This window comes from Salvelinus fontinalis, chromosome 30 (assembly GCF_029448725.1).
Source record: "Salvelinus fontinalis isolate EN_2023a chromosome 30, ASM2944872v1, whole genome shotgun sequence".
NCBI lineage: Eukaryota > Metazoa > Chordata > Actinopteri > Salmoniformes > Salmonidae > Salvelinus > Salvelinus fontinalis.
Genome location: NC_074694.1, coordinates 6,866,833 through 6,891,043, shown reverse-complemented (window position 1 = coordinate 6,891,043; position 24,211 = coordinate 6,866,833). Strand labels below are relative to the sequence as shown.

Here is a 24,211-nt window from a genome sequence, read left to right as displayed (position 1 = left end):
AAATATAGAGAGGAGAAGAGAAGAGGTAGTGGTAAATATAGAGAGGAGAAGAGGTAGTGGTAAATATAGAGGGGAGAAGAGGTAGTGGTAAATATAGAGAGGAGAAGAGAAGAGGTAGTGGTAAATATAGAGGGGAGGGGAGAAGAGGTAGTGGTAAATATAGAGAGGAGGAGAGAAGAGGTAGTGGTAAATATAGAGAGGAGGAGAGGTAGTGGTAAATATAGAGAGGAGGAGAGGTAGTGGTAAATATAGAGAGGAGGAGAGAAGAGGTAGTGGTAAATATAGAGAGGAGGAGAGAAGAGGTAGTGGTAAATATAGAGAGGAGAAGAGAAGAGGTAGTGGTAAATATAGAGAGGAGAAGAGGTAGTGGTAAATATAGAGGGGAGAAGAGGTAGTGGTAAATATAGAGAGGAGAAGAGAAGAGGTAAATATAGAGAGGAGGAGAGGTAGTGGTAAATATAGAGAGGAGGGGAGAAGAGGTAGTGGTAAATATAGAGAGGAGAAGAGGTAGTGGTAAATATAGAGAGGAGAAGAGGTAGTGGTAAATATAGAGAGGAGGAGAGAAGAGGTAGTGGTAAATATAGAGAGGAGGAGAGAAGAGGTAGTGGTAAATATAGAGAGGAGGAGAGGTAGTGGTAAATATAGAGGGGAGAAGAGGTAGTGGTAAATATAGAGAGGAGGGGAGAAGAGGTAGTGGTAAATATAGAGAGGAGGAGAGGTAGTGGTAAATATAGAGAGGGGAGAGAAGAGGTAGTGGTAAATATAGAGAGGAGGAGAGGTAGTGGTAAATATAGAGAGGAGGGGAGAAGAGGTAGTGGTAAATATAGAGAGGAGAAGAGAAGAGGTAAATATAGAGAGGAGGAGAGGTAGTGGTAAATATAGAGAGGAGGGGAGAAGAGGTAGTGGTAAATATAGAGAGGAGAAGAGGTAGTGGTAAATATAGAGAGGAGAAGAGGTAGTGGTAAATATAGAGAGGAGGAGAGAAGAGGTAGTGGTAAATATAGAGGGGAGAAGAGGTAGTGGTAAATATAGAGAGGAGGGGAGAAGAGGTAGTGGTAAATATAGAGAGGAGAAGAGAAGAGGTAGTGGTAAATATAGAGAGGAGGAGAGAAGAGGTAGTGGTAAATATAGAGAGGAGAAGAGGTAGTGGTAAATATAGAGAGGAGGGGAGGTAGTGGTAAATATAGAGAGGAGGAGAGGTAGTGGTAAATATAGAGAGGGGAGAGAAGAGGTAGTGGTAAATATAGAGAGGAGGAGAGGTAGTGGTAAATATAGAGAGGAGGGGAGAAGAGGTAGTGGTAAATATAGAGAGGAGAAGAGAAGAGGTAAATATAGAGAGGAGGAGAGGTAGTGGTAAATATAGAGAGGAGGGAGAAGAGGTAGTGGTAAATATAGAGAGGAGAAGAGGTAGTGGTAAATATAGAGGAGGAGAAGAGGTAGTGGTAAATATAGAGAGGAGGAGAGAAGAGGTAGTGGTAAATATAGAGGGAGAAGAGGTAGTGGTAAATATAGAGAGGAGGGAGAAGAGGTAGTGGTAAATATAGAGAGGAGAAGAGAAGAGGTAGTGGTAAATATAGAGAGGAGGAGAGAAGAGGTAGTGGTAAATATAGAGAGGAGAAGAGGTAGTGGTAAATATAGAGAGGAGGGGAGGTAGTGGTAAATATAGAGAGGAGGAGAGAAGAGGTAGTGGTAAATATAGAGAGGAGGAGAGAAGAGGTAGTGGTAAATATAGAGAGGAGGAGAGAAGAGGTAGTGGTAAATATAGAGAGGAGGAGAGAAGAGGTAGTGGTAAATATAGAGGGGAGAAGAGGTAGTGGTAAATATAGAGGAGATGAGGTAGTGGTAAATATAGAGAGGAGAAGAGGTAGTGGTAAATATAGAGAGGAGGAGAGAAGAGGTAGTGGTAAATATAGAGAGGAGAAGAGGTAGTGGTAAATATAGAGAGGAGGAGAGGTAGTGGTAATATAGAGAGGAGAGAGAAAGGTAGTGGTAAATATAGAGAGGAGAGAGAAGAGGTAGTGGTAAATATAGAGGAGGAGAGAAGAGGTAGTGGTAAATATAGAGAGGAGGAGAGAAGAGGTAGTGGTAAATATAGAGAGGAGAAGAGGTAGTGGTAAATATAGAGAGGAGGAGAAGAGGTAGTGGTAAATATAGAGAGGAGAGAGAAGAGGTAGTGGTAAATATAGAGAGGAGAGAGGTAGTGGTAAATATAGAGAGGAGGGAGAAGAGGTAGTGGTAAATATAGAGAGGAGAGAGAAGAGGTAGTGGTAAATATAGAGGAGGAGAGAAGAGGTAGTGGTAAATATAGAGGAGGAGAGAGAGGTAGTGGTAAATATAGAGAGGAGAAGAGAAGAGGTAGTGGTAAATATAGAGAGGAGGAGAGAAGAGGTAGTGGTAAATATAGAGGGGAGAAGAGAAGAGGTAGTGGTAAATATAGAGAGGAGAAGAGGTAGTGGTAAATATAGAGAGGAGGAGAGAAGAGGTAGTGGTAAATATAGAGAGGAGAAGAGGTAGTGGTAAATATAGAGGAGAGAAGAAGTAGTGGTAAATATAGAGAGGAGAGGTAGTGGTAAATATAGAGGAGGATGAGGTAGTGGTAAATATAGAGAGAGGAGAGAAGAGGTAGTGGTAAATATAGAGAGGAGAGAAGAGGTAGTGGTAAATATAGAGAGGAGAGAGAAGAGGTAGTGGTAAATATAGAGAGGAGAGAGGGTAGTGGTAAATATAGAGAGGAGGAGAGAAGAGGTAGTGGTAAATATAGAGAGGAGAAGAGGTAGTGGTAAATATAGAGGAGAGAAGAGGTAGTGGTAAATATAGAGAGGAGGAGAGGTAGTGGTAAATATAGAGAGGAGAAGAGGTAGTGGTAAATATAGAGAGGAGGAGAGAAGAGGTAGTGGTAAATATAGAGAGGAGGAGAGGTAGTGGTAAATATAGAGAGGAGGAGAGAAGAGGTAGTGGTAAATATAGAGAGGAGAGAAGAGGTAGTGGTAAATATAGAGGGGAGGGGAGGAGAGGTAGTGGTAAATATAGAGAGGGGAGATAAGAGGTAGTGGTAAATATAGAGAGGAGGAGAGGTAGTGGTAAATATAGAGAGGAGGAGAGGTAGTGGTAAATATAGAGAGGAGGAGAGAAGAGGTAGTGGTAAATATAGAGAGGAGGAGAAGGTAGTGGTAAATATAGAGGGAGAGAAGAGGTAGTGGTAAATATAGAGAGGAGGAGAGAAGAGGTAGTGGTAAATATAGAGAGGAGGAGAGAAGAGTAGTGGTAAATATAGAGAGGAGGAGAGGTAGTGGTAAATATAGAGAGGAGGAGAGGTAGTGGTAAATATAGAGAGGAGGAGAGAGTAGTGGTAAATATAGAGAGGAGGAGAGAAGAGGTAGTGGTAAATATAGAGAGGAGGAGAGAAGAGGTAGTGGTAAATATAGAGAGGAGGAGAGGTAGTGGTAAATATAGAGAGGAGGGGAGAAGAGGTAGTGGTAAATATAGAGAGGAGAGAAGAGGTAGTAGTAAATATAGAGAGGAGGAGAGAAGAGGTAGTGGTAAATATAGAGAGGAGAGAGAGAGGTAGTGGTAAATATAGAGAGGAGGAGAGAAGAGGTAGTGGTAAATATAGAGGAGGAGAGGTAGAGAAGAGGTAGTGTAAATATAGAGAGGAGAGAAGAGGTAGTGGTAAATATAGAGAGGAGAGAGGTAGTGGTAAATATAGAGAGGGGAGAGAAGAGGTAGTGGTAAATATAGAGAGGAGGAGAGAGGGTAGTGGTAAATATAGAGAGGAGGAGGAGAGGTAGTGGTAAATATAGAGAGGAGAGAGAGGTAGTGGTAAATATAGAGAGGAGGAAGAGGTAGTGGTAAATATAGAGAGGAGGAAGAGGTAGTGGTAAATATAGAGAGGAGGAAGAGGTAGTAGGGTAAAGTATAGAGAGGAGGAGAAGAGGTAGTGGTAAATATAGAGAGGAGAGAAGAGGTAGTAGGTAAATATAGAGAGAGGAGAGGTAGTGTAATATAGAGAGGAGGAGAGGTAGTGGTAAATATAGAGAGGAGGAGAGGTAGTGGTAAATATAGAGAGGGAGGGAGAAGAGGTAGTGGTAAATATAGAGAGGAGGAGAGGTAGTGGTAAATATAGAGAGGAGGGAGAAGAGGTAGTGGTAAATATAGAGAGGAGGAGAGAAGAGGTAGTGGTAAATATAGAGAGGAGAGAGGTAGTGGTAAATATAGAGAGGAGGAGAGGTAGTGGTAAATATAGAGAGGAGGAGAGGTAGTGGTAAATATAGAGAGGAGGGGAGAAGAGGTAGTGGTAAATATAGAGAGGAGAGAAGAGGTAGTAGTAAATATAGAGAGGAGGAGAGAAGTAGTGGTAAATATAGAGAGGGAGAGAAGGTAGTTAAATTAGAGGGAGGAAGGTAGTGGTAAATATAGAGAGAGAAGAAGAGGTATGGTAAATATAAGAGGAGAGAAGGTAGTGGTAAATATAGAGAGGAGGAGAGAAGAGGTAGTGGTAAATATAGAGAGGAGAGAGGTATGGTAAATATAAAGAGAGGTAGTGTAATATAAGAGAGAAGTATGGTAAATTAGAGAGAGAGAAGAGGTAGTGGTAAATATAGAGAGGAGGAGAGAAGAGGTAGTGGTAAATATAGAGAGGAGGAGAGAAGAGGTAGTGGTAAATATAGAGAGGAGAGAGAGGTAGTGGTAAATATAGAGAGGAGAGAAGAGGTAGTGGTAAATATAGAGAGGAGGAGAAGGTAGTGGTAAATATAGAGAGGAGGAGAAGAGGTAGTGGTAAATATAGAGAGAGGAGAAGAGGTAGTGTAAATATGAGAGGAGGAGAGAAGAGGTAGTGGTAAATATAGAGAGGAGGAGAGGTAGTGGTAAATATAGAGAGGAGGAGAGGTAGTGGTAAATATAGAGAGGAGGAGAGGTAGTGGTAAATATAGAGAGGAGGGGAGAAGAGGTAGTGGTAAATATAGAGAGGAGAGAAGAGGTAGTAGTAAATATAGAGAGGAGGAGAGAGAGGTAGTGGTAAATATAGAGAGGAGGAGAGGTAGTGGTAAATATAGAGAGGAGGAGAGGTAGTGGTAAATATAGAGAGGAGAGAGAGGTAGTGGTAAATATAGAGAGGAGAGAAGAGGTAGTGTAAATATAGAGAGGAGGAGAGGTAGTGGTAAATATAGAGAGGAGGAGAGGTAGTGGTAAATATAGAGAGGAGAGAGAGAGTAGTGGTAAATATAGAGAGGAGAGAGAAGAGGTAGTGGTAAATATAGAGAGGAGGAGAGAAGAGGTAGTGGTAAATATAGAGAGGAGAGAAGAGGTAGTGGTAAATATAGAGAGGAGGAGGGGTAGTGGTAAATATAGAGGAGAGAAGAGGTAGTGGTAAATATAGAGAGGAGGAGAGAAGAGGTAGTGGTAAATATAGAGGGGAGAAGAGGTAGTGGTAAATATAGAGAGGAGGAGAGGTAGTGGTAAATATAGAGAGGAGGAGAGGTAGTGGTAAATATAGAGAGGAGGAGAGGTAGTGGTAAATATAGAGAGGAGAGAAGAGGTAGTGGTAAATATAGAGAGGAGGAGAGAAGAGGTAGTGGTAAATATAGAGAGGAGGAAGAGGTAGTGGTAAATATAGAGAGGAGGAGAGGTAGTGGTAAATATAGAGAGAGGAGAGGTAGTGGTAAATATAGAGAGGGGAGAAGAGGTAGTGGTAAATATAGAGAGGAGAGAAGAGGTAGTGGTAAATATAGAGAGGAGGAGAGAAGAGGTAGTGGTAAATATAGAGAGGGGAGAGAAGAGGTAGTGGTAAATATAGAGAGGAGGAGAGAGAGTAGTGGTAAATATAGAGAGGAGAGAAGAGGTAGTGGTAAATATAGAGAGGAGGAGAGAAGAGGTAGTGGTAAATATAGAGAGGAGAAGAGAAGAGGTAGTGGTAAATATAGAGAGGAGGAGAGAAGAGGTAGTGGTAAATATAGAGGAGAGAAGAGGTAGTGGTAAATATAGAGAGGAGGAGAGAAGAGGTAGTGGTAAATATAGAGAGGAGGAGAGGTAGTGGTAAATATAGAGAGGAGGAGAGAAGAGGTAGTGGTAAATATAGAGAGGAGGAGAGAAGAGGTAGTGGTAAATATAGAGAGGAGAGAAGAGGTAGTGGTAAATATAGAGGAGGAGAGAAGAGGTAGTGGTAAATATAGAGAGGAGGAGAGAAGAGGTAGTGGTAAATATAGAGAGGAGGAGAGAAGAGGTAGTGGTAAATATAGAGAGGAGGGAGAAGAGGTAGTGGTAAATATAGAGAGGAGGAGAGAAGAGGTAGTGGTAAATATAGAGAGGAGGAGAGAAGAGGTAGTGGTAAATATAGAGAGGAGAGAAGAGGTAGTGGTAAATATAGAGAGGAGGAGAGAAGAGGTAGTGGTAAATATAGAGAGGAGGAGAGAAGAGGTAGTGGTAAATATAGAGAGGAGGAGAGAAGAGGTAGTGGTAAATATAGAGAGGAGGAGAGAAGAGGTAGTGGTAAATATAGAGAGGAGGAGAGAAGAGGTAGTGGTAAATATAGAGAGGAGGAGAGAAGAGGTAGTGGTAAATATAGAGAGGAGGAGAGAAGAGGTAGTGGTAAATATAGAGAGGAGAGAAGAGGTAGTGGTAAATATAGAGGAGGAGAGGTAGTGGTAAATATAGAGAGGAGGAGAGAAGAGGTAGTGGTAAATATAGAGAGGGGAGAAGAGGTAGTGGTAAATCTGAATCTGTACATCTTCAGCAGCCCCCTCTCCTCGGCAGCCCCCTCTCCTCGGCAGCCCCCTCTCCTCGGCAGCCCCCTCTCCTCGGCAGCCCCCTCTCCTCGGCAGCCCCCTCTCCTCGGCAGCCCCCTCTCCTCGGCAGCCCCCTCTCCTCGGCAGCCCCCTCTCCTCGGCAGCCCCCTCTCCTCTCCTCGGCAGCCCCCTCTCCTCTCCTCGGCAGCCCCCTCTCCGGTCTCTGGCAGCCCCCTCTCCTCTCCTCAGCAGCCTCCTCTCCGGTCTCTGGCAGCCCCCTCTCCTCTCCTCGGCAGCCCACTCTCCTCTCCTCGGCAGCCCCCTCTCCGGTCTCTGGCAGCCCCCTCCCCTCTCCTCGGCAGCCCCCTCTCCGGTCTCTGGCAGCCCCCTCCCCTCTCCTCGGCAGCCCCCTCTCCGGTCTCTGGCAGCCCCCTCCCCTCGGCAGCCCCCTCTCCGGTCTCTGGCAGCCCCCTCTCCTCTCCTCGGCAGCCCCCTCTCCGGTCTCTGGCAGCCCCCTCTTCTCTTACTTGATGACTTTCAGTTTGATGTGATGTATAGACCTGTTTCAAGTCAAAGCAGCCAGTGTTAGTTCAGTTGATTTGATCGTCTGTCTCCCTGTGATTTAGAGGTAACCCGGGGCAATGCTAGCTCAGCTAAATCCCATCTCTCCCGTCCCTACCCATCAGGCCCTGCTTCATTCATTATACCCAGAGGGATCCGTTATGATTTCACCCAGGTTATTACTTATGACAGCGTTTAGTCAGGCCCTGTTTGCTGTAATACAAATGTCCCTCCTGTGGCCCAATGCTAAATCGGCAGTCAAGTCTCGCTTTCTCTACTCTCCCCGTCTCCCTTCACACACGAGACGCACATGCAGGCAGGCACGTGCACACACACACACACACACACACACACACACACACACACACACACACACACACACACACACACACACACACACTCATGGTTCATGATCATCTGTTCGAGGAAGAAGCCACGTTTAATCAGCCCCCCCCCCCCCCCCCCCACACGCCCCCCCCCCCCCCCCATGCTCCCTCCCTGAAACCTTGATGAAATTGCTCAGTGATTGATCACACTGACATTTGGCAGCCGATACGACTGTAAATAAATACATAGTCGTAAATATCTTCTATCATAGAATAACAGCACTTAGGCCTATATGGGTCATTCTACAGAAGGGGGTGCAAATTTAAAAAAAATATATATATATATATAACATTCGTATTTGTATCCTATTTTTCCCCAGACTTTCAGCACACGTGTTCCAGGGAGACATATCTACTACTCACACGCTTTGTATATAGAATATATATATGTATATTTGACATATTATCCTTAATTCATTACAACCCTACTAAATGTGTCACTACGGAAACATAGTGAACACAGTTTAAATAAAGGGAGAACCATGTCGAGTGTCGTGATCATGTTGATGAAACCTACTAATACGGATTCATTTCAGAAATTGTATTTTCACACTAAATTATTAACAAAATAGTAAAAGCGGGATTTTAACCTGATTTTTTTTTTTTTTCAAAACCTTTAAATTGAAGTGAGAAATATATAAATGTCTATTGTTCTTTGTAAATGTTCAATATTGATGGTTTTGAATATGAAACTTGTTGATTGATTAGAATTCGTTTTTTTATTTAATGAATTGTATTAATGTCTAAAAATATCGCTTTAGCTATCTTTATTTTGGCAGGGTAGAAGGCGGCAGGGTACAATACATTTCAGCTGGATAGCACATTAGACTGTTTTGTTTGGCCAGATAGAGATGTCAATGTTTGGCCTCTTGGAAGGTTTGAGCCCCTCCTGCAGGCTATGCATCTCAAATACTCTAGGCTTGTTTTCCTGAAGTGTGCACTTGTCCATTACCCACATGGTATAGAGAGGAGGAGAGGAGAAGAGGTAATGGTAAATCTCTTGGTCTTTTTGTAGCTCAGTTGGTAAGAGCATAGCCCATGCAACTTTAAAATGAAGATGGTGTCAATGGAGCTGCCACAGAACGATGAGACTGACCTCTATATACACTACAAAAGTATGTGGAGACTGAACATCTCATTTTCAAAGTCATGGGCATTAATATGGAGTTGGTCCCCCCCCCTTTTTGCTGCTATAACAGCCTCCACTCTTCTGGGAAGGCTTTCCAGTAGATGTTGGAACATTGCTGTTATAACAGCCTCCACTCTTCTGGGAAGGCTTTTCACTAGATGTTGGAACATTGCTGTTATAACAGCCTCCACTCTTCTGGGAAGGCTTTCCATTAGATGTTGGAACATTGCTTCTATACCAGCCTCCACTCTTCTGGGAAGGCTTTCCATTAGATGTTGGAACATTGCTGCTGTAACAGCCTCCACTCTTCTGGGAAGGCTTTCCACTAGATGTTGGAACCTTGCTGCTATAACAGCCTCCTCTCTCCTGGGAAGGCTTTCCACTAGATGTTGGAACATTGCTGCTATAACAGCCTCCACTCTTCTGGGAAGGCTTTCCACTAGATGTTGGAACATTGCTGCTGTAACAGCCTCCACTCTTCTGGGAAGGCTTTCCACTAGATGTTGGAACATTGCTGCTGTAACAGCCTCCACTCTTCTGGGAAGGCTTTCCATTAGATGTTGGAACATTGCTGCTATAACAGCCTCCACTCTTCTGGGAAGGCTTTCCATTAGATGTTGGAACATTGCTGCTGTAACAGCCTCCACTCTTCTGGGAAGGCTTTCCATTAGATGTTGGAACATTGCTGCTGTAACAGCCTCCACTCTTCTGGGAAGGCTTTCCACTAGATGTTGGAACATTGCTGCTATAACAGCCTCCTCTCTTCTGGGAAGGCTTTCCACTAGATGTTGGAACATTGCTGCTATAACAGCCTCCTCTCTTCTGGGAAGGCTTTCCACTAGATGTCTGAACATTGCTGCGGGGACTTGCTTCCATTCAGCCACAAGAGCATTAGTGAGGTCGGGAGCGATTAGGCCTGGCTCGCAGTCAGCGTTCCAATTCGTCCCAAAGGTGTTCGATGGGGTTGAGGTCAGGGCTCTGTGCAGGCCAGTCAAGTTCTTCGATGGCGATTAAGGCCGCCCCCCCCCCCCCCGCACCTCTGATTCAGAGGGGTTGAGTTGAAAGACACATTTCAGGAAGACACATTTCAGTTGAATGCATTCAGTTGTATAACTGACTAGGTATCCCCCCTTTCCACACTGATCTCGGAAAAACTATTCCTGTTTGGACCTCACGTTGTGCACGGGGGCATTGTCATGATGAAACTGGAAAGGGCCTTCCCCGAATTAGTGTCATAAAAGTTGTTAGCACAGAATCGTCTAGAATGTCATAGTATGCTGTAGCGTTAAGATTTTCCTTCACTGGAACTAAGGGGCCTAACCCGAACCATGAAAAACAGCCCCAGACCATTATTCCTCCTCCACCAAACTTTACAGTTGGCACTATGCATTGGAGCAGGTAGCGTTCTCCTGACATCCGCCAAAACCCAGAGGCATCGTCGGACGGCCAGATGGTGTGGTGTGATTCACTCCAGACGATGCGTTTCCAGTTGCGGCGAACTTCACACCACTCCAGCCGAAGCAGTTATTGTGGCATTTGCACATAATGGTGATCTTAGGCTTGTGTGCTGCTGCTCGGCCATGGAAATCCATTTCATGAAGCTCCCGATGAACGGTTCATGTGCTTACGCTGTTTCCTGGGGGCAGTTTGGAACTCGGTAGTGAATGTTGCAATCCGAAGACATGATTTTTACCTGCTACGCGCTTCAGCACTCGGCGTTCCCGTTCTGTGAGCTTGTGTGTCCTACCACTTTGCGGCTGAGCCGTTGTTGCTCCTGGATGTTTCCACTTCACACTAACAGCACTTACAGTTGACCGGGGTCACTCTAGCAGGGCAGAAATTTGACTAAATTACTTGTTGGAAAGGTGACATTCTATGACTGTGCCACGTCGAAAGTCACTGAGCTCTTCAGTAAAGCCATTATACTGTCAATGTTTGTCTATGGCGATTGCATGGCTGTGTGGTTTGTTATTGTTTATTCATGCATGATTTAAAACCCAATAGGCTAATGTCACAGCTGAGCTCTTGTTTTTTTTTAAACAAACATAAACAACTAAAACCAAACTTCTTCTCTTCCTCTCCAAGGAGCTGGATCCTGACGTCGTTCATCTGTTTGGATCTCTGCTGCCTGAAATGGTCCAATTAGCACTGCGGGTGTCTGAGCTGTGTAGCAAGGTAACTGTCTATGATCTGTCCTGTGTACCCACTGAATCATTCACACGCTGTGGGTGTTAGTACGACACACAAGCTCCAAACATGACACGGTATTATCTAAGCTGTATGCAAAGGTAACAACATCAGGGTTAACATACAACATGCCTGTGAGTGGGGTTAACATGCTTTTTCTCTAAAATAGTGAACTACTTTTGACGTGTGCACTACTTTTTGATCCAGGGCTTAAGTGGAAAGTAGTGCACTATGTAGGGATTAGGGTGCTATTTGGAACACTGCCCTGGATGGACAATGCAGATCTCTTGCCGGAACACATTCATTAGCAGGCCATCCGGAAACCTGTCAGCCAATCAGTCAATAATCACATTGCTCCCTAGTGGGAAGTCCAAGATTGAGCTCTGGGAATTTGCACCAAAAAAAAAAAAAGCCTTTGGACTGAAATGTGCTTTTTGAAAGTAATATAGCAGCGATAATTTCATATATGATTTGTTTGATTCTGTATGCTTTTCAATGCATAATTAAAATGTGTATGTGCAAAAAAATAAGTATAAAATATATATATGCGCTTTGAAATGCATAATTAAAATGTATATGTATGTATATCTATATATACACACACACAAACATTTTAATGATGCATTTAAAAGCGCATATATATATATATATTATACTTATTTTTTGCATAATTAAAATGTGTGTGTGTGTGTATATATATATACACATTTTAATGATGCAAAAAATAAGTATAATATATATATATGTCCCCAATTTGGACATTTTCACTTAGGGGTGTACTCACTTTTGTTGCCAGCGGTTTAGACATTAATGGCTGTGTGAGTTATTTTGAGGGGACAGCAAATTTACACTGTTATACAAGCTGTACACTCAATACTATATATATATATATATATATATATATATATATATATATATATATATATTTGACAGTATACAGTTGAAGTCCGAAGTTTACATACACTTGTGTTGGAGTCATTAAAACTAGTTTTTCAACCACTCCGCAAATTTCTTGTAAACGAACTATAGTTTTAGCAAGTCGGTTAGGACATCTACTTTGTGCATGACACAAGTCATTTTTCCAACAATTGTTTACAGACAGATTATTTCACTTATAATTCACTGTATCACAATTCCATTGGGTCAGAAGTTTACATACACTAAGTTGACTGTGCCTTTAAACAGCTTGGAAAATTCCAGAAAATGATGTCATGGCTTTAGAAGCTTCTGATAGGCTAATTGACATCATCTGAGTCAATTGGAGGTGTACCTGTGGATGTATTTTAAGCCCTACCTTCAAACTCAGTGCCTCTTTGCTTGACATCATGGGAAAATCAAAAGAAATCAGCCAAGACCTCAGAAAAAACAAACAATAGTACGCAAGTATAAACACCATGGGACCACGCAGCCGTCATACCGCTCAGTAAGGAGACACATTCTGTCTCCTAGAGATGAACGTACTTTGTTGTGAAAAGTGCAAATCATTCCCAGAACAACAGCAAAGGACCTTGTGAAGATGCTGGAGGAAACAGGTACAAAAGTATCTATATCCACAGTAAAACGAGTCCTATATCGACATAACCTGAAAGGCCGCTCAGCAAGGAAGAAGCCACTGCTCCAAAACCGCCATAAAAAAGCCCGACTACGGTTTGCAACTGCACATGGGGACAAAGATCATACTTTTTGGAGAAATGTCCTCTGGTCTGATGAAACAAAAATGGAACTGTTTGGCCATAATGACAATCGTTATGTTTGGAGGAAAAAGAGGGAGGCTTCCAAGCTGAAGAACACCATCCCAACCGTGATGCATGGAGGTGGCAGCATCATGTTGTGGGGGTGCTTTGCAGCTGGAGGGACTGGTGCACTTCACAAAATAGATGGCATCATGAGGTAGGAATATTATGTGGATATATTTGAAGCAACATCTCAAGACATCAGTCAGGAAGTTAAAGCTTGGTCACAAATGGATCTTCCAAATGGACAATTACCCCAAGCATACTTCCAAAGTTGTTACAAAATGGCTTAAGGACAACAAAGTCAAGGTATTGGAGTGGCCATCACAAAGCCCTGACCGCAATCCTATAGAAAATTTTGTGGGCGGAACTGAAAAAGCGTGTGTGAGCAAGGAGGCCTACAAACTTGACTCAGTTACACCAGCTCTTTCAGGAGGAATGGGCCAAAATCCACCCAACTTATTCTGGGAAGCTTGTGGAAGGCTAGCCAAAACGTTTGACCCAAGTTAAACAATTTAAAGGCAATACTACCAAATACTAAAATAGTGTATGTAAACTTCTGACCCACTGGGAATGTGATGAAAGAAATTAAAGCTGACAAAAATCACTCTCTCTGCTATTATTCTGACATTTCACATTCGTATAATAAAGTGCTGATACTAACTCACCTTAGACGGGGAATTTTTACTTGGATTAAATGTCAGGAATTGTGGAAAAACTAAACTTCCGACTCCAACTGTGTACACTATTGTCTGTGTTTGTGTGTAAAGACCAGATTAAATCAGGATTGGTCTGATGGGTGACAATATTAGCCTTATCACTTGTGAATTATTTTTTATCACGTGGGAATGATGCCTAGCATAAAAAGACAATGCCTTTGCAACTTTTTTTCGAATCGCACACCTCATGTAGCATAGCCCATAGGCCTGTATGTTTTTTAATAAGGTTTGTATCACAAATTAAGTGGCCAAATAACTTCTTTAAAATGAAGCACATTAATCCACTTTACAAGGGTTGTAGAGCCTAACTGGGATACATAAGCAGCACGTGAGTTTCATGTTTGGGGAAGATCATTTTCACCATAAGAAACCTTTATAATAAAAGCATTATATGCATAATTGCATTTGCAATTGCATTTGCGGTCTCTTTTGATAATGGTGTTTTCAGCTAATGGGACATTCCCACTTATAACCTACTACCATGTGCGCATTGCTGCACTTATAATGTGAAGAAATAGCCTTATAGTTTATCAACATTTAAAGCTAAATGTTCTGATCCATTGCGTCAGCCACATTGCATAAAAAGTTTAAATTTTTTTTAATGCTAGTGGTTGTATTCATTTGGGATCTATCGCATTCCCACAACTGTCCCAGACTATGTTTGGAATATTTATTTCTCGCACAGAATAGGTCAACTTTTGTGCTGTGCTGTTGCTGTTTGTTAGGTCTACTCATCTTGTTGGGAAAAGTAAAATGTAGACGGTTCTTCCAATAGCTTCAATATGCACCTCGGAATTGGATGAGGACGAGCATCCCCGATGTGGCTGTCTTCACTTGTAGCCTGTGAGAAAGACCCAATCACGTGAAGGGGACAACGGCCACTGACCACGAAAGGCATGGATTTTTTTTTGGGGGGTGGGGGCGTTATGACCACACAAAGGGGATGCCACCGTGAAATTCTAGGCATTATCAAGTGCTTGTCAAATTGTCAATGAGTGACTGATGTAGTGTGTGTGTACAGCCTGCACAAAAAAAAACAATGCAGAGTTCATGCCTTTTCAAGCGACTTTTTAAAAATCACTATAAGAGTTGCATCATGCAGCCTTAGAATGTATTAAACATATAGACCAATATTTGTAGAACTAAAGTTACATTGATAACTCTAAATGAAGTATATAGGAGTACCTCGTTTTCTTTCCGCTCAACACAGAATAGCCCCACGTGAGAGCACTCCCTCAAATCGTTTGGCGCAAATATCCGTTCTATTTTATTCAGCTTTGTTCAATTATATTCTTCGTACTATAAAATAAGGCCACAGAATTCTAAGCAAATCTTGTCTCTATTTTACATGGATTTATTAGACTTTTTAAAATGTAGATGTTCCAAAGGTCTGCGTCAGTGTGGAAGCCAGGAGATGCTAAATGCTTTTTTAAATGTTAATTAACGTTCATTTTACCCATAAGACCTACAGTTATTGCTTGACAATCACCGGTTGACACAACTCCGTGCCCGCCACAACCCTAACATAACCGTAGAGCGTTATTCACATGTTAGACGGGTAACTTTAATAGTTAGCAGATATATCCAACTGGCAAACATTTTAGCTGTGAATTCCCTCCTGTAACATGCTGCACAACAAGGCTCCGGTCTCTCGTCGTTGTGTGCTTTGTAAACAAACACCATGTGACATGTGACTGGGGGGACTACCCTTAACGTTCATAATGAACAGTAATGTGACAGGTGTAATGAAGAATGCAATCTGCTTTTTGTCTCCTAACGGTATTGCACAAGTTGACTGCGGGGATTTACTTTAAGTTGCTACAAATATTCAAATGTATTTCAATTAAAAAACAAAACTTTCAATAAATAGTTTCACCTGTATTGACGTTATTGGGGGGAAAACAACGATGTAAAAACCAGCATGTTGCTTTTCCCCAAATACCTCGGTATACGGTATATACCTCACAAACCTTAGGCTACATGTTCAAATGTTAAAGACCATTCCCTGAAATGAGCATCAGTGAACCTCCCCAGAAATAGAAAGACCATGTGCATTTTGCATAGGACAACTAGATTCTACAGCACAAGCCCGATTCTGAGCCCCCCAGATTAGAGCTAACTTGGCCGTAAAAAGAGTCAGCTAGTCTGGGATGGATTGAGCCTCTTGAAATCTATTGGTTTTCTGTGAGGTGCTGCTGGAGCATGGACCAGAGATTAATGGAAGGCCCAAGCCGAATCGGCTCAGTCCCCATTACATTCCTCCTCCTCTCTGACTAACACCAAATTGGGAACTAGCGCCGATCTAGCTCTCTGATTTATGTATCGAATGTGTCAGCAAGTCATGACGGTGTGCAAAAGAGTCACTTGTTCAAATCAACAGAATACAAGGACCCAAAAAACGACCTTCATCATTTTTCCTTAACCACTATTTTGTGAAAAGGATTTGTTCTCTGTCGTCATGGTGCCTTTGTAGCAGGTTTTGTGCCGATTAGGACAAATCTGCTCTGGTGTGTGTATCGTCTATTCTACATTAGTCTCTTTCCACTGCGCTCTTTTTCACTTACATTTTTATGCCAAAAAATGACTACCACTTACGTTAAAGACATTGTGTATTTGCTAACCCTCAATCCGGGATGAGTAATTTAGCCCTATTTGAGTTAAATAGATTATAGATGACCCTCGACTGTGATTAAGGATCTGCTGGTTGATTTCAACATCCCACGAGTAGGTCCTAAATGACTCTTTGTTCATTTACTTAATATCATTCAGCTGCCTTGTTTTAAAATGACCAAACTAATTATTTTGACCTCCCTTAATCAACGCCTTGTCTGCTTCCAAAATGGCACCCTATTTGAAATATCAGTGTTTCCCAACTCCAGTACTCCCAAACAGCACACATTGTATTGTAGCCCCAGACAAACACACCTGATTCAACTTGTCAACTGAGTTTGTTCGGAGCTACAATAAAATGTGTGCTGTTTGAGAGGACTGGAGTTGGAAAACACTGCCCTATATAGTGCACTAGTGTTGACCAGAGCCCTATATAGTGCACTAGTGTTGACCAGAGCCCTATATAGTGCACTAGTGTTGACCAGAGCCCTATATAGTGCACTACTGTTGACCAGAGCCCTATATAGTGCACTACTGTTGACCAGGGCCCTATATAGTGCACTAGTGTTGACCAGAGCCCTATATAGTGCACTAGTGTTGACCAGAGCCCTATATAGTGCACTAGTGTTGACCAGAGCCCTATATAGTGCACTAGTGTTGACCAGAGCCCTATATAGTGCACTACTGTTGACCAGAGCCCTATATAGTGCACTAGTGTTGACCAGAGCCCTATATAGTGCACTAGTGTTGACCAGAGCCCTATATAGTGCACTAGTGTTGACCAGAGCCATAGGATGCCATTTCATACGCACCTTTGTCTTTTCCCAAGTCTATCCTGCTCCTTAAGGAATGAATGAACCAATCAATCGCCATGTTTTAGGAACAGACAGGAACCATGGTGTTTTTGGATTCACAGACTAGGGCTTTAAATGGCCAAAATCATTATGTTGACCTCCTTCAATCACCTATATATACACTACATTTACTCCACTACTCCTATTTTACTCCTCTACTCCTATTTTACTCCTCTACTCCTATTTTACTCCTCGACTCCTATTTTACTCCACTACTCCTATTTTACTCTATATATACTCCACATTTACTCCTCTACTCCTATTTTACTCCACTACTCCTATTTTACTCATCTACTCCTATTTCACTCCTCTACTCCTATTTTACTCCACTACTGCTATTTTACTCCACTACTCCTATTTTACTCCTCTACTCCTATTTTACTCTATATATACACTACATTTACTCCACTACTCCTATTTTACTCCTCTACTCCTATTTTACTCCTCTACTCCTATTTTACTCCACTACTATTTTACTCCTCTACTCCTATTTTACTCCACTACTCCTATTTTACTCCTGTTTTTCTCCACATTTACTCATCTACTCCTGTTTTACTCTATATATACTCCACATTTACTCCTCTACTCCTATTTTACTCCTCTACTCCTATTTTACTCCTCGACTCCTATTTTACTCTATATATACACTACATTTACTCCACTACTCCTATTTTACTCCTCTACTCCTATTTTACTCCTCGACTCCTATTTTACTCTATATATACACTACATTTACTCCTCTACTCCTATTTTACTCCTCGACTCCTATTTTACTCTATATATACACTACATTTACTCCTCTACTCCTATTTTACTCCACTACTCCTATTTTACTCCTCTACTCCTATTTTACTCCTCTACTCCTATTTTACTCCACTACTCCTATTTTACTCCACTACTCCTATTTTACTCCACTACTCCTATTTTACTCATCTACTCCTGTTTTACTCTATATATACTCCACATTTACTCCTCTACTCCTATTTTACTCCTCTACTCCTATTTTACTCCTCGACTCCTATTTTACTCCTCTACTCCTAATTTACTCCTCTACTCCTATTTTACTCTATATATACACTACATTTACTCCACTACTCCTATTTTACTCCTCTACTCCTCTACTCCTATTTTACTCCTCGACTCCTATTTTACTCTATATATACACTACATATACTCCTCTACTCCTATTTTACTCCTCGACTCCTATTTTACTCCTCGACTCCTATTTTACTCCACTACTCCTATTTTACTCCTCTACTCCTATGTTACTCCTCTACTCCTATTTTACTCTATATATACACTACATTTACTCCTCTACTCCTATTTTACTCCACTACTGCTATTTTCCTCCACTACTCCTATTTTACTCCTCTACTCCTGTTTTACTCTATATATACACTACATTTACTCCTCTACTCCTATTTTACTCCTCTACTCCTATTTTACTCCTCTACTCCTATTTTACTCCTCTACTCCTATTTTACTCCTCGACTCCTATTTTACTCTATATATACACTACATTTACTCCTCTACTCCTATTTTACTCCTCTACTCCTATTTTACTCCTCGACTCCTATTTTACTCCTCGACTCCTATTTTACTCCACTACTCCTATTTTACTCCTCTACTCCTATGTTACTCCTCTACTCCTATTTTACTCTATATATACACTACATTTACTCCTCTACTCCTATTTTACTCCTCTGCTCCTATTTTACTCCACTACTCCTATTTTACTCCTCTACTCCTGTTTTACTCTATATATACACTACATTTACTCCTCTACTCCTATTTTACTCCTCTACTCCTATTTTACTCCTCTACTCCTATTTTACTCCTCGACTCCTATTTTACTCCTCTACTCCTATTTTACTCCACTACTCCTATTTTACTCCTGTTTTTCTCCACATTTACTCCTCTACTCCTGTTTTACTCTATATTTACTCCACATTTACTCCTCTACTCCTATTTTACTCCTCTACTCCTATTTTACTCCTCGACTCCTATTTTACTCTATATATACACTACATTTACTCCTCTACTCCTATTTTACTCCTCTACTCCTATTTTACTCCTCGACTCCTATTTTACTCCTCGATTCCTATTTTACTCCACTACTCCTATTTTACTCCTCTACTCCTATGTTACTCCTCTACTCCTATTTTACTCTATATATACACTACATTTACTCCTCTACTCCTATTTTACTCCTCTGCTCCTATTTTACTCCACTACTCCTATTTTACTCCTCTACTCCTGTTTTACTCTATATATACACTACATTTACTCCTCTACTCCTATTTTACTCCTCTACTCCTATTTTACTCCTCTACTCCTATTTTACTCCTCGACTCCTATTTTACTCCTCTACTCCTATTTTACTCCACTACTCCTATTTTACTCCTGTTTTTCTCCACATTTACTCCTCTACTCCTGTTTTACTCTATATTTACTCCACATTTACTCCTCTACTCCTATTTTACTCCACTACTATTTTACTCCTCTACTCCTATTTTACTCTATATATACACTACATTTACTCCACTACTCCTATTTTACTCCTCTGATCCTATTTTACTCCTCTACTCCTATTTTACTCCTCGACTCCTATTTTACTCCTCGACTCTTATTTTACTCCTCTACTCCTATTTTACTCCTCTACTCCTATTTTACTCTATATATACACTACATTTACTCCTCTACTCCTATTTTACTCCTCGACTCCTATTTTACTCTATATATACACTACATTTACTCCTCTACTCCTATTTTACTCCTCGACTCCTATTTTACTCCTCGACTCCTATTTTACTCCTCGACTCCTATTTTACTCCTCTACTCCTATTTTACTCCACTACTCCTATTTTACTCCTGTTTTTCTCCACATTTACTCCTCTACTCCTGTTTTACTCTATATATACTCCACATTTACTCCTCTACTCCTATTTTACTCCTCTACTCCTATTTTACTCTATATATACACTACATTTACTCCACTACTCCTATTTTACTCCTCTGCTGCTATTTTACTCCTCTACTCCTATTTTACTCCTACTCCTATTTTACTCCACTACTCCTATTTTACTCCTACTCCTATTTTACTCCACTACTCCTATTTTACTCCTCTACTCCTCTACTCCTATTTTACTCCTCTACTCATCTACTCCTGTTTTACTCTAAATATACTCCACATTTACTCCTCTACTCCTATTTTACTCAACTACTATTTTACTCCACTACTCCTATTTTACTCCTCTACTCCTATTTTACTCTTCTACTCCTATTTTACTCCTCTACTCCTATTTTACTCTTCTACTCCTATTTTACTCCTCTACTCCTATTTTACCCTTCTACTCCTATTTTACTCCTCTACTCCTATTTTACTCCTCTACTCCTATTTTACTCTATATATACACTACATTTACTCCACTACTCCTATGTTACTCCTCTACTCCTATTTTACTCCTCTACTCCTATTTTACTCCTCTACTCCTATTTTACTCTATATATACACCACATTTACTCCATTACTGCTATTTTACTCCACATTTACTTCATTACTCCACTTTTACTCCACTAAGAAATCAAGCAACTGTAAGTCTCTCTGGACAAGAGCGTCTGTTAAATTGCTTAAATGCAAGTCAATAAATATTTTTTTGTCTTTTCCCCAGCCCATCCCTCTGCTGAAGGAAGGGATGAACCACTCCATCACCCTGTCTCAGGTGCAGGTGGCTTCTCTATTGGCCAACGCCTTCTTCTGTACCTTCCCCCGACGCAACTCCAGGAAGTCAGAATACTTCAATTACCCTGACATCAACTTCTACAGGTACTACTTACTATGTTTCAGGTAGTCATATTGTCATATAACATTAGGATATTACCCTGACATCAACTTCTACAGGTACTACTTACTATGTTTCAGGTAGTCATATTGTCATATAACATTAGGATATTCCCTTGACATCAACTTCTACAGGTACTACTTACTATGTTTCAGGTAGTCATATTGTCATATAACATTAGGATATTCCCTTGACATCAACTTCTACAGGTACTACTTACTATGTTTCAGGTAGTCATATTGTCATATAACATTAGGATATTCCCCTGACATCAACTTCTACAGGTACTACTTACTATGTTTCAGGTAGTCATATTGTCATATAACATTAGGATATTCCCCTGACATCAACTTCTACAGGTACTACTTACTATGTTTCAGGTAGTCATATTGTCATATAACATTAGGATATTCCCCTGACATCAACTTCTACAGGTACTACTTACTATGTTTCAGGTAGTCATATTGTCATATAACATTAGGATATTCCCCTGACATCAACTTCTACAGGTACTACTTACTATGTTTCAGGTAGTCATATTGTCATATAACATTAGGATATTCCCCTGACATCAACTTCTACAGGTACTACTTACTATGTTTCAGGTAGTCATATTGTCATATAACATTAGGATATTACCCTGACATCAACTTCTACAGGTACTACTTACTATGTTTCAGGTAGTCATATTGTCATATAACATTAGGATATTCCCCTGACATCAACTTCTACAGGTACTACTTACTATGTTTCAGGTAGTCATATTGTCATATAACATTAGGATATTCCCCTGACATCAACTTCTACAGGTACTACTTACTATGTTTCAGGTAGTCATATTGTCATATAACATTAGGATATTCCCTTGACATCAACTTCTACAGGTACTACTTACTATGTTTCAGGTAGTCATATTGTCATATAACATTAGGATATTCCCCTGACATCAACTTCTACAGGTACTACTTACTATGTTTCAGGTAGTCATATTGTCATATAACATTAGGATATTCCCCTGACATCAACTTCTACAGGTACTACTTACTATGTTTCAGGTAGTCATATTGTCATATAACATTAGGATATTCCCCTGACATCAACTTCTACAGGTACTACTTACTATGTTTCAGGTAGTCGTGATGTCATATAACATTAGGATATTCCCTTGACATCAACTTCTACAGGTACTACTTACTATGTTTCAGGTAGTCATATTGTCATATAACATTAGGATATTCCCCTGACATCAACTTCTACAGGTACTACTTACTATGTTTCAGGTAGTCATATTGTCATATAACATTAGGATATTCCCCTGACATCAACTTCTACAGGTACTACTTACTATGTTTCAGGTAGTCATATTGTCATATAACATTAGGATATTCCCCTGACATCAACTTCTACAGAAAGGTGTGCGTTTACCCTCTGTCCTCTTTGATCACAAAGGAGGCACATTTTTTGTAAAATAGTTCATATATATAATAAATGCCATTTTTAGAAGACACTTTTATCCAAAGCGACTTACATTGTGCGTACGTTTTATGTACTGTTGATCCAAGGATCAAGCCCACCGTCTTGGCGTTGCAATCGTCGTGTTAAACCAACGGAGCTACGGAGAACCACTCAGTTGGTTTAGTCCTCGTCATATTTTCACATCAGGATACTGAAAGGTGTATCTATTGACGTCATCTTTTGACATCAGAGGCAACGGCCAATAGAATACCTCTCTGACAGGTCAACGAAGTGCAAATTCACAGTTCTGGTTTCCACGGCGGCGGAAAATGTATGCACTTAACCGTAAGTGGTACTGTTTGCGTCTGCTAAAATACGTCTATGTTCCTAGAACATGGACGTGGATGTTTTGTAGACGGGTTGACATCCCGATAGACAAGGAGGTCTGAAACTAGTCCCATTTCCATAAGGGGGCACTAGACTACTGACTAATGCTTTCCTCCCTCATCACTTTGTCTTCTGTAATCTCTCTGAGGTACTTGTTCAGTATATCTCTTCATAGTTGTCTGAAAGCAGTCAAAGTTTCAGTCACGCTTCAATTTGTTGTTGTTGTAAATATAGGCCTAGTATCCACTGTGTACTACTTCCATGTCTAACCACACATAATTTTATTTAACTAGGCAAGTCAGTTAAGAACAAATTCTTATTTACAATGACGGCCCAGGAACAGTGGGTTATAACTGCCTTTTTCAGGGGCAGAACGACAGATTTTTACCTTGTCAGCTCGGGGATTTGATCCAACACTAACCACGAGGCTACCTGTCTCTAACCACTAGGCTACCTGCTCTAACCGCTAGGCTACCTGCTCTAACCGCTAGGCTACCTGCTCTAACCGCTTGGCTACCTGTCTCTAACCGCTTGGCTACCTGTCTCAAACCACTAGGCTACCTGCTCTAACCACTAGGCTACCTGCTCTAACCACTAGGCTACCTGTCTCTAACCACTAGGCTACCTGTCTCTAACCACTAGGCTACCTGTCTCTAACCACTAGGCTACCTGTCTCTAACCACTTGGCTACCTGTCTCTAACCACTTGGCTACCTGCCTCTAACCACTAGGCTACCTGTCTCTAACCACTAGGCTACCTGTCTCTAACCACTAGGCTACCTGTCTCTAACCACTAGGCTACCTGCCTCTAACCACTAGGCTACCTGCCTCTAACCACTAGGCTACCTGTCTCTAACCACTAGGCTACCTGTCTCTAACCACTAGGCTACCTGTCTCTAACCACTTGGCTACCTGTCTCTAACCACTTGGCTACCTGCCTCTAACCACTAGGCTACCTGTCTCTAACCACTAGGCTACCTGTCTCTAACCACTAGGCTACCTGTCTCTAACCACTAGGCTACCTGCCTCTAACCACTAGGCTACCTGCCTCTAACCACTAGGCTACCTGTCTCTAACCACTAGTCTACCTGTCTCTAACCACTAGTCTACCTGTCTCTAACCACTAGGCTACCTGCTCTAACCACTAGGCTACCTGTCTCTAACCACTAGGCTACCTGTCTCTAACCACTAGGCTACCTGCTCTAACCACTAGGCTACCTGACTCTAACCACTAGGCTACCTGACTCTAACCACTAGGCTACCTGTCTCTAACCACTAGGCTACCTGTCTCTAACCACTAGGCTACCTGTCTCTAACCACTAGGCTACCTGCCTCTAACCACTAGGCTACCTGCCTCTAACCACTAGGCTACCTGTCTCTAACCACTAGTCTACCTGTCTCTAACCACTAGTCTACCTGTCTCTAACCACTAGGCTACCTGCTCTAACCACTAGGCTACCTGTCTCTAACCACTAGGCTACCTGTCTCTAACCACTAGGCTACCTGCTCTAACCACTAGGCTACCTGACTCTAACCACTAGGCTACCTGTCTCTAACCACTAGGCTACCTGTCTCTAACCACTAGGCTACCTGTCTCTAACCACTAGGCTACCTGCTCTAACCACTA

The 24,211-nt window shown here is 41.5% G+C and overlaps 1 protein-coding gene across 2 annotated transcripts in view; it reads left to right on the top strand.

Annotated features, from left to right (window-relative positions):
• The window catches only part of LOC129828581 (poly(ADP-ribose) glycohydrolase-like), a 126,289-nt gene that overhangs the window by 27,019 nt on the left and 75,059 nt on the right, over nucleotides 1-24,211 (top strand). For both annotated transcript variants that reach the window (XM_055889631.1, XM_055889630.1), the window contains exons 9-10: nucleotides 10,884-10,973; nucleotides 20,573-20,727. In XM_055889631.1, the coding sequence (XP_055745606.1) occupies nucleotides 10,884-10,973; nucleotides 20,573-20,727 (245 nt within the window). The remainder of the gene's footprint in view (nucleotides 1-10,883; nucleotides 10,974-20,572; nucleotides 20,728-24,211) is intronic.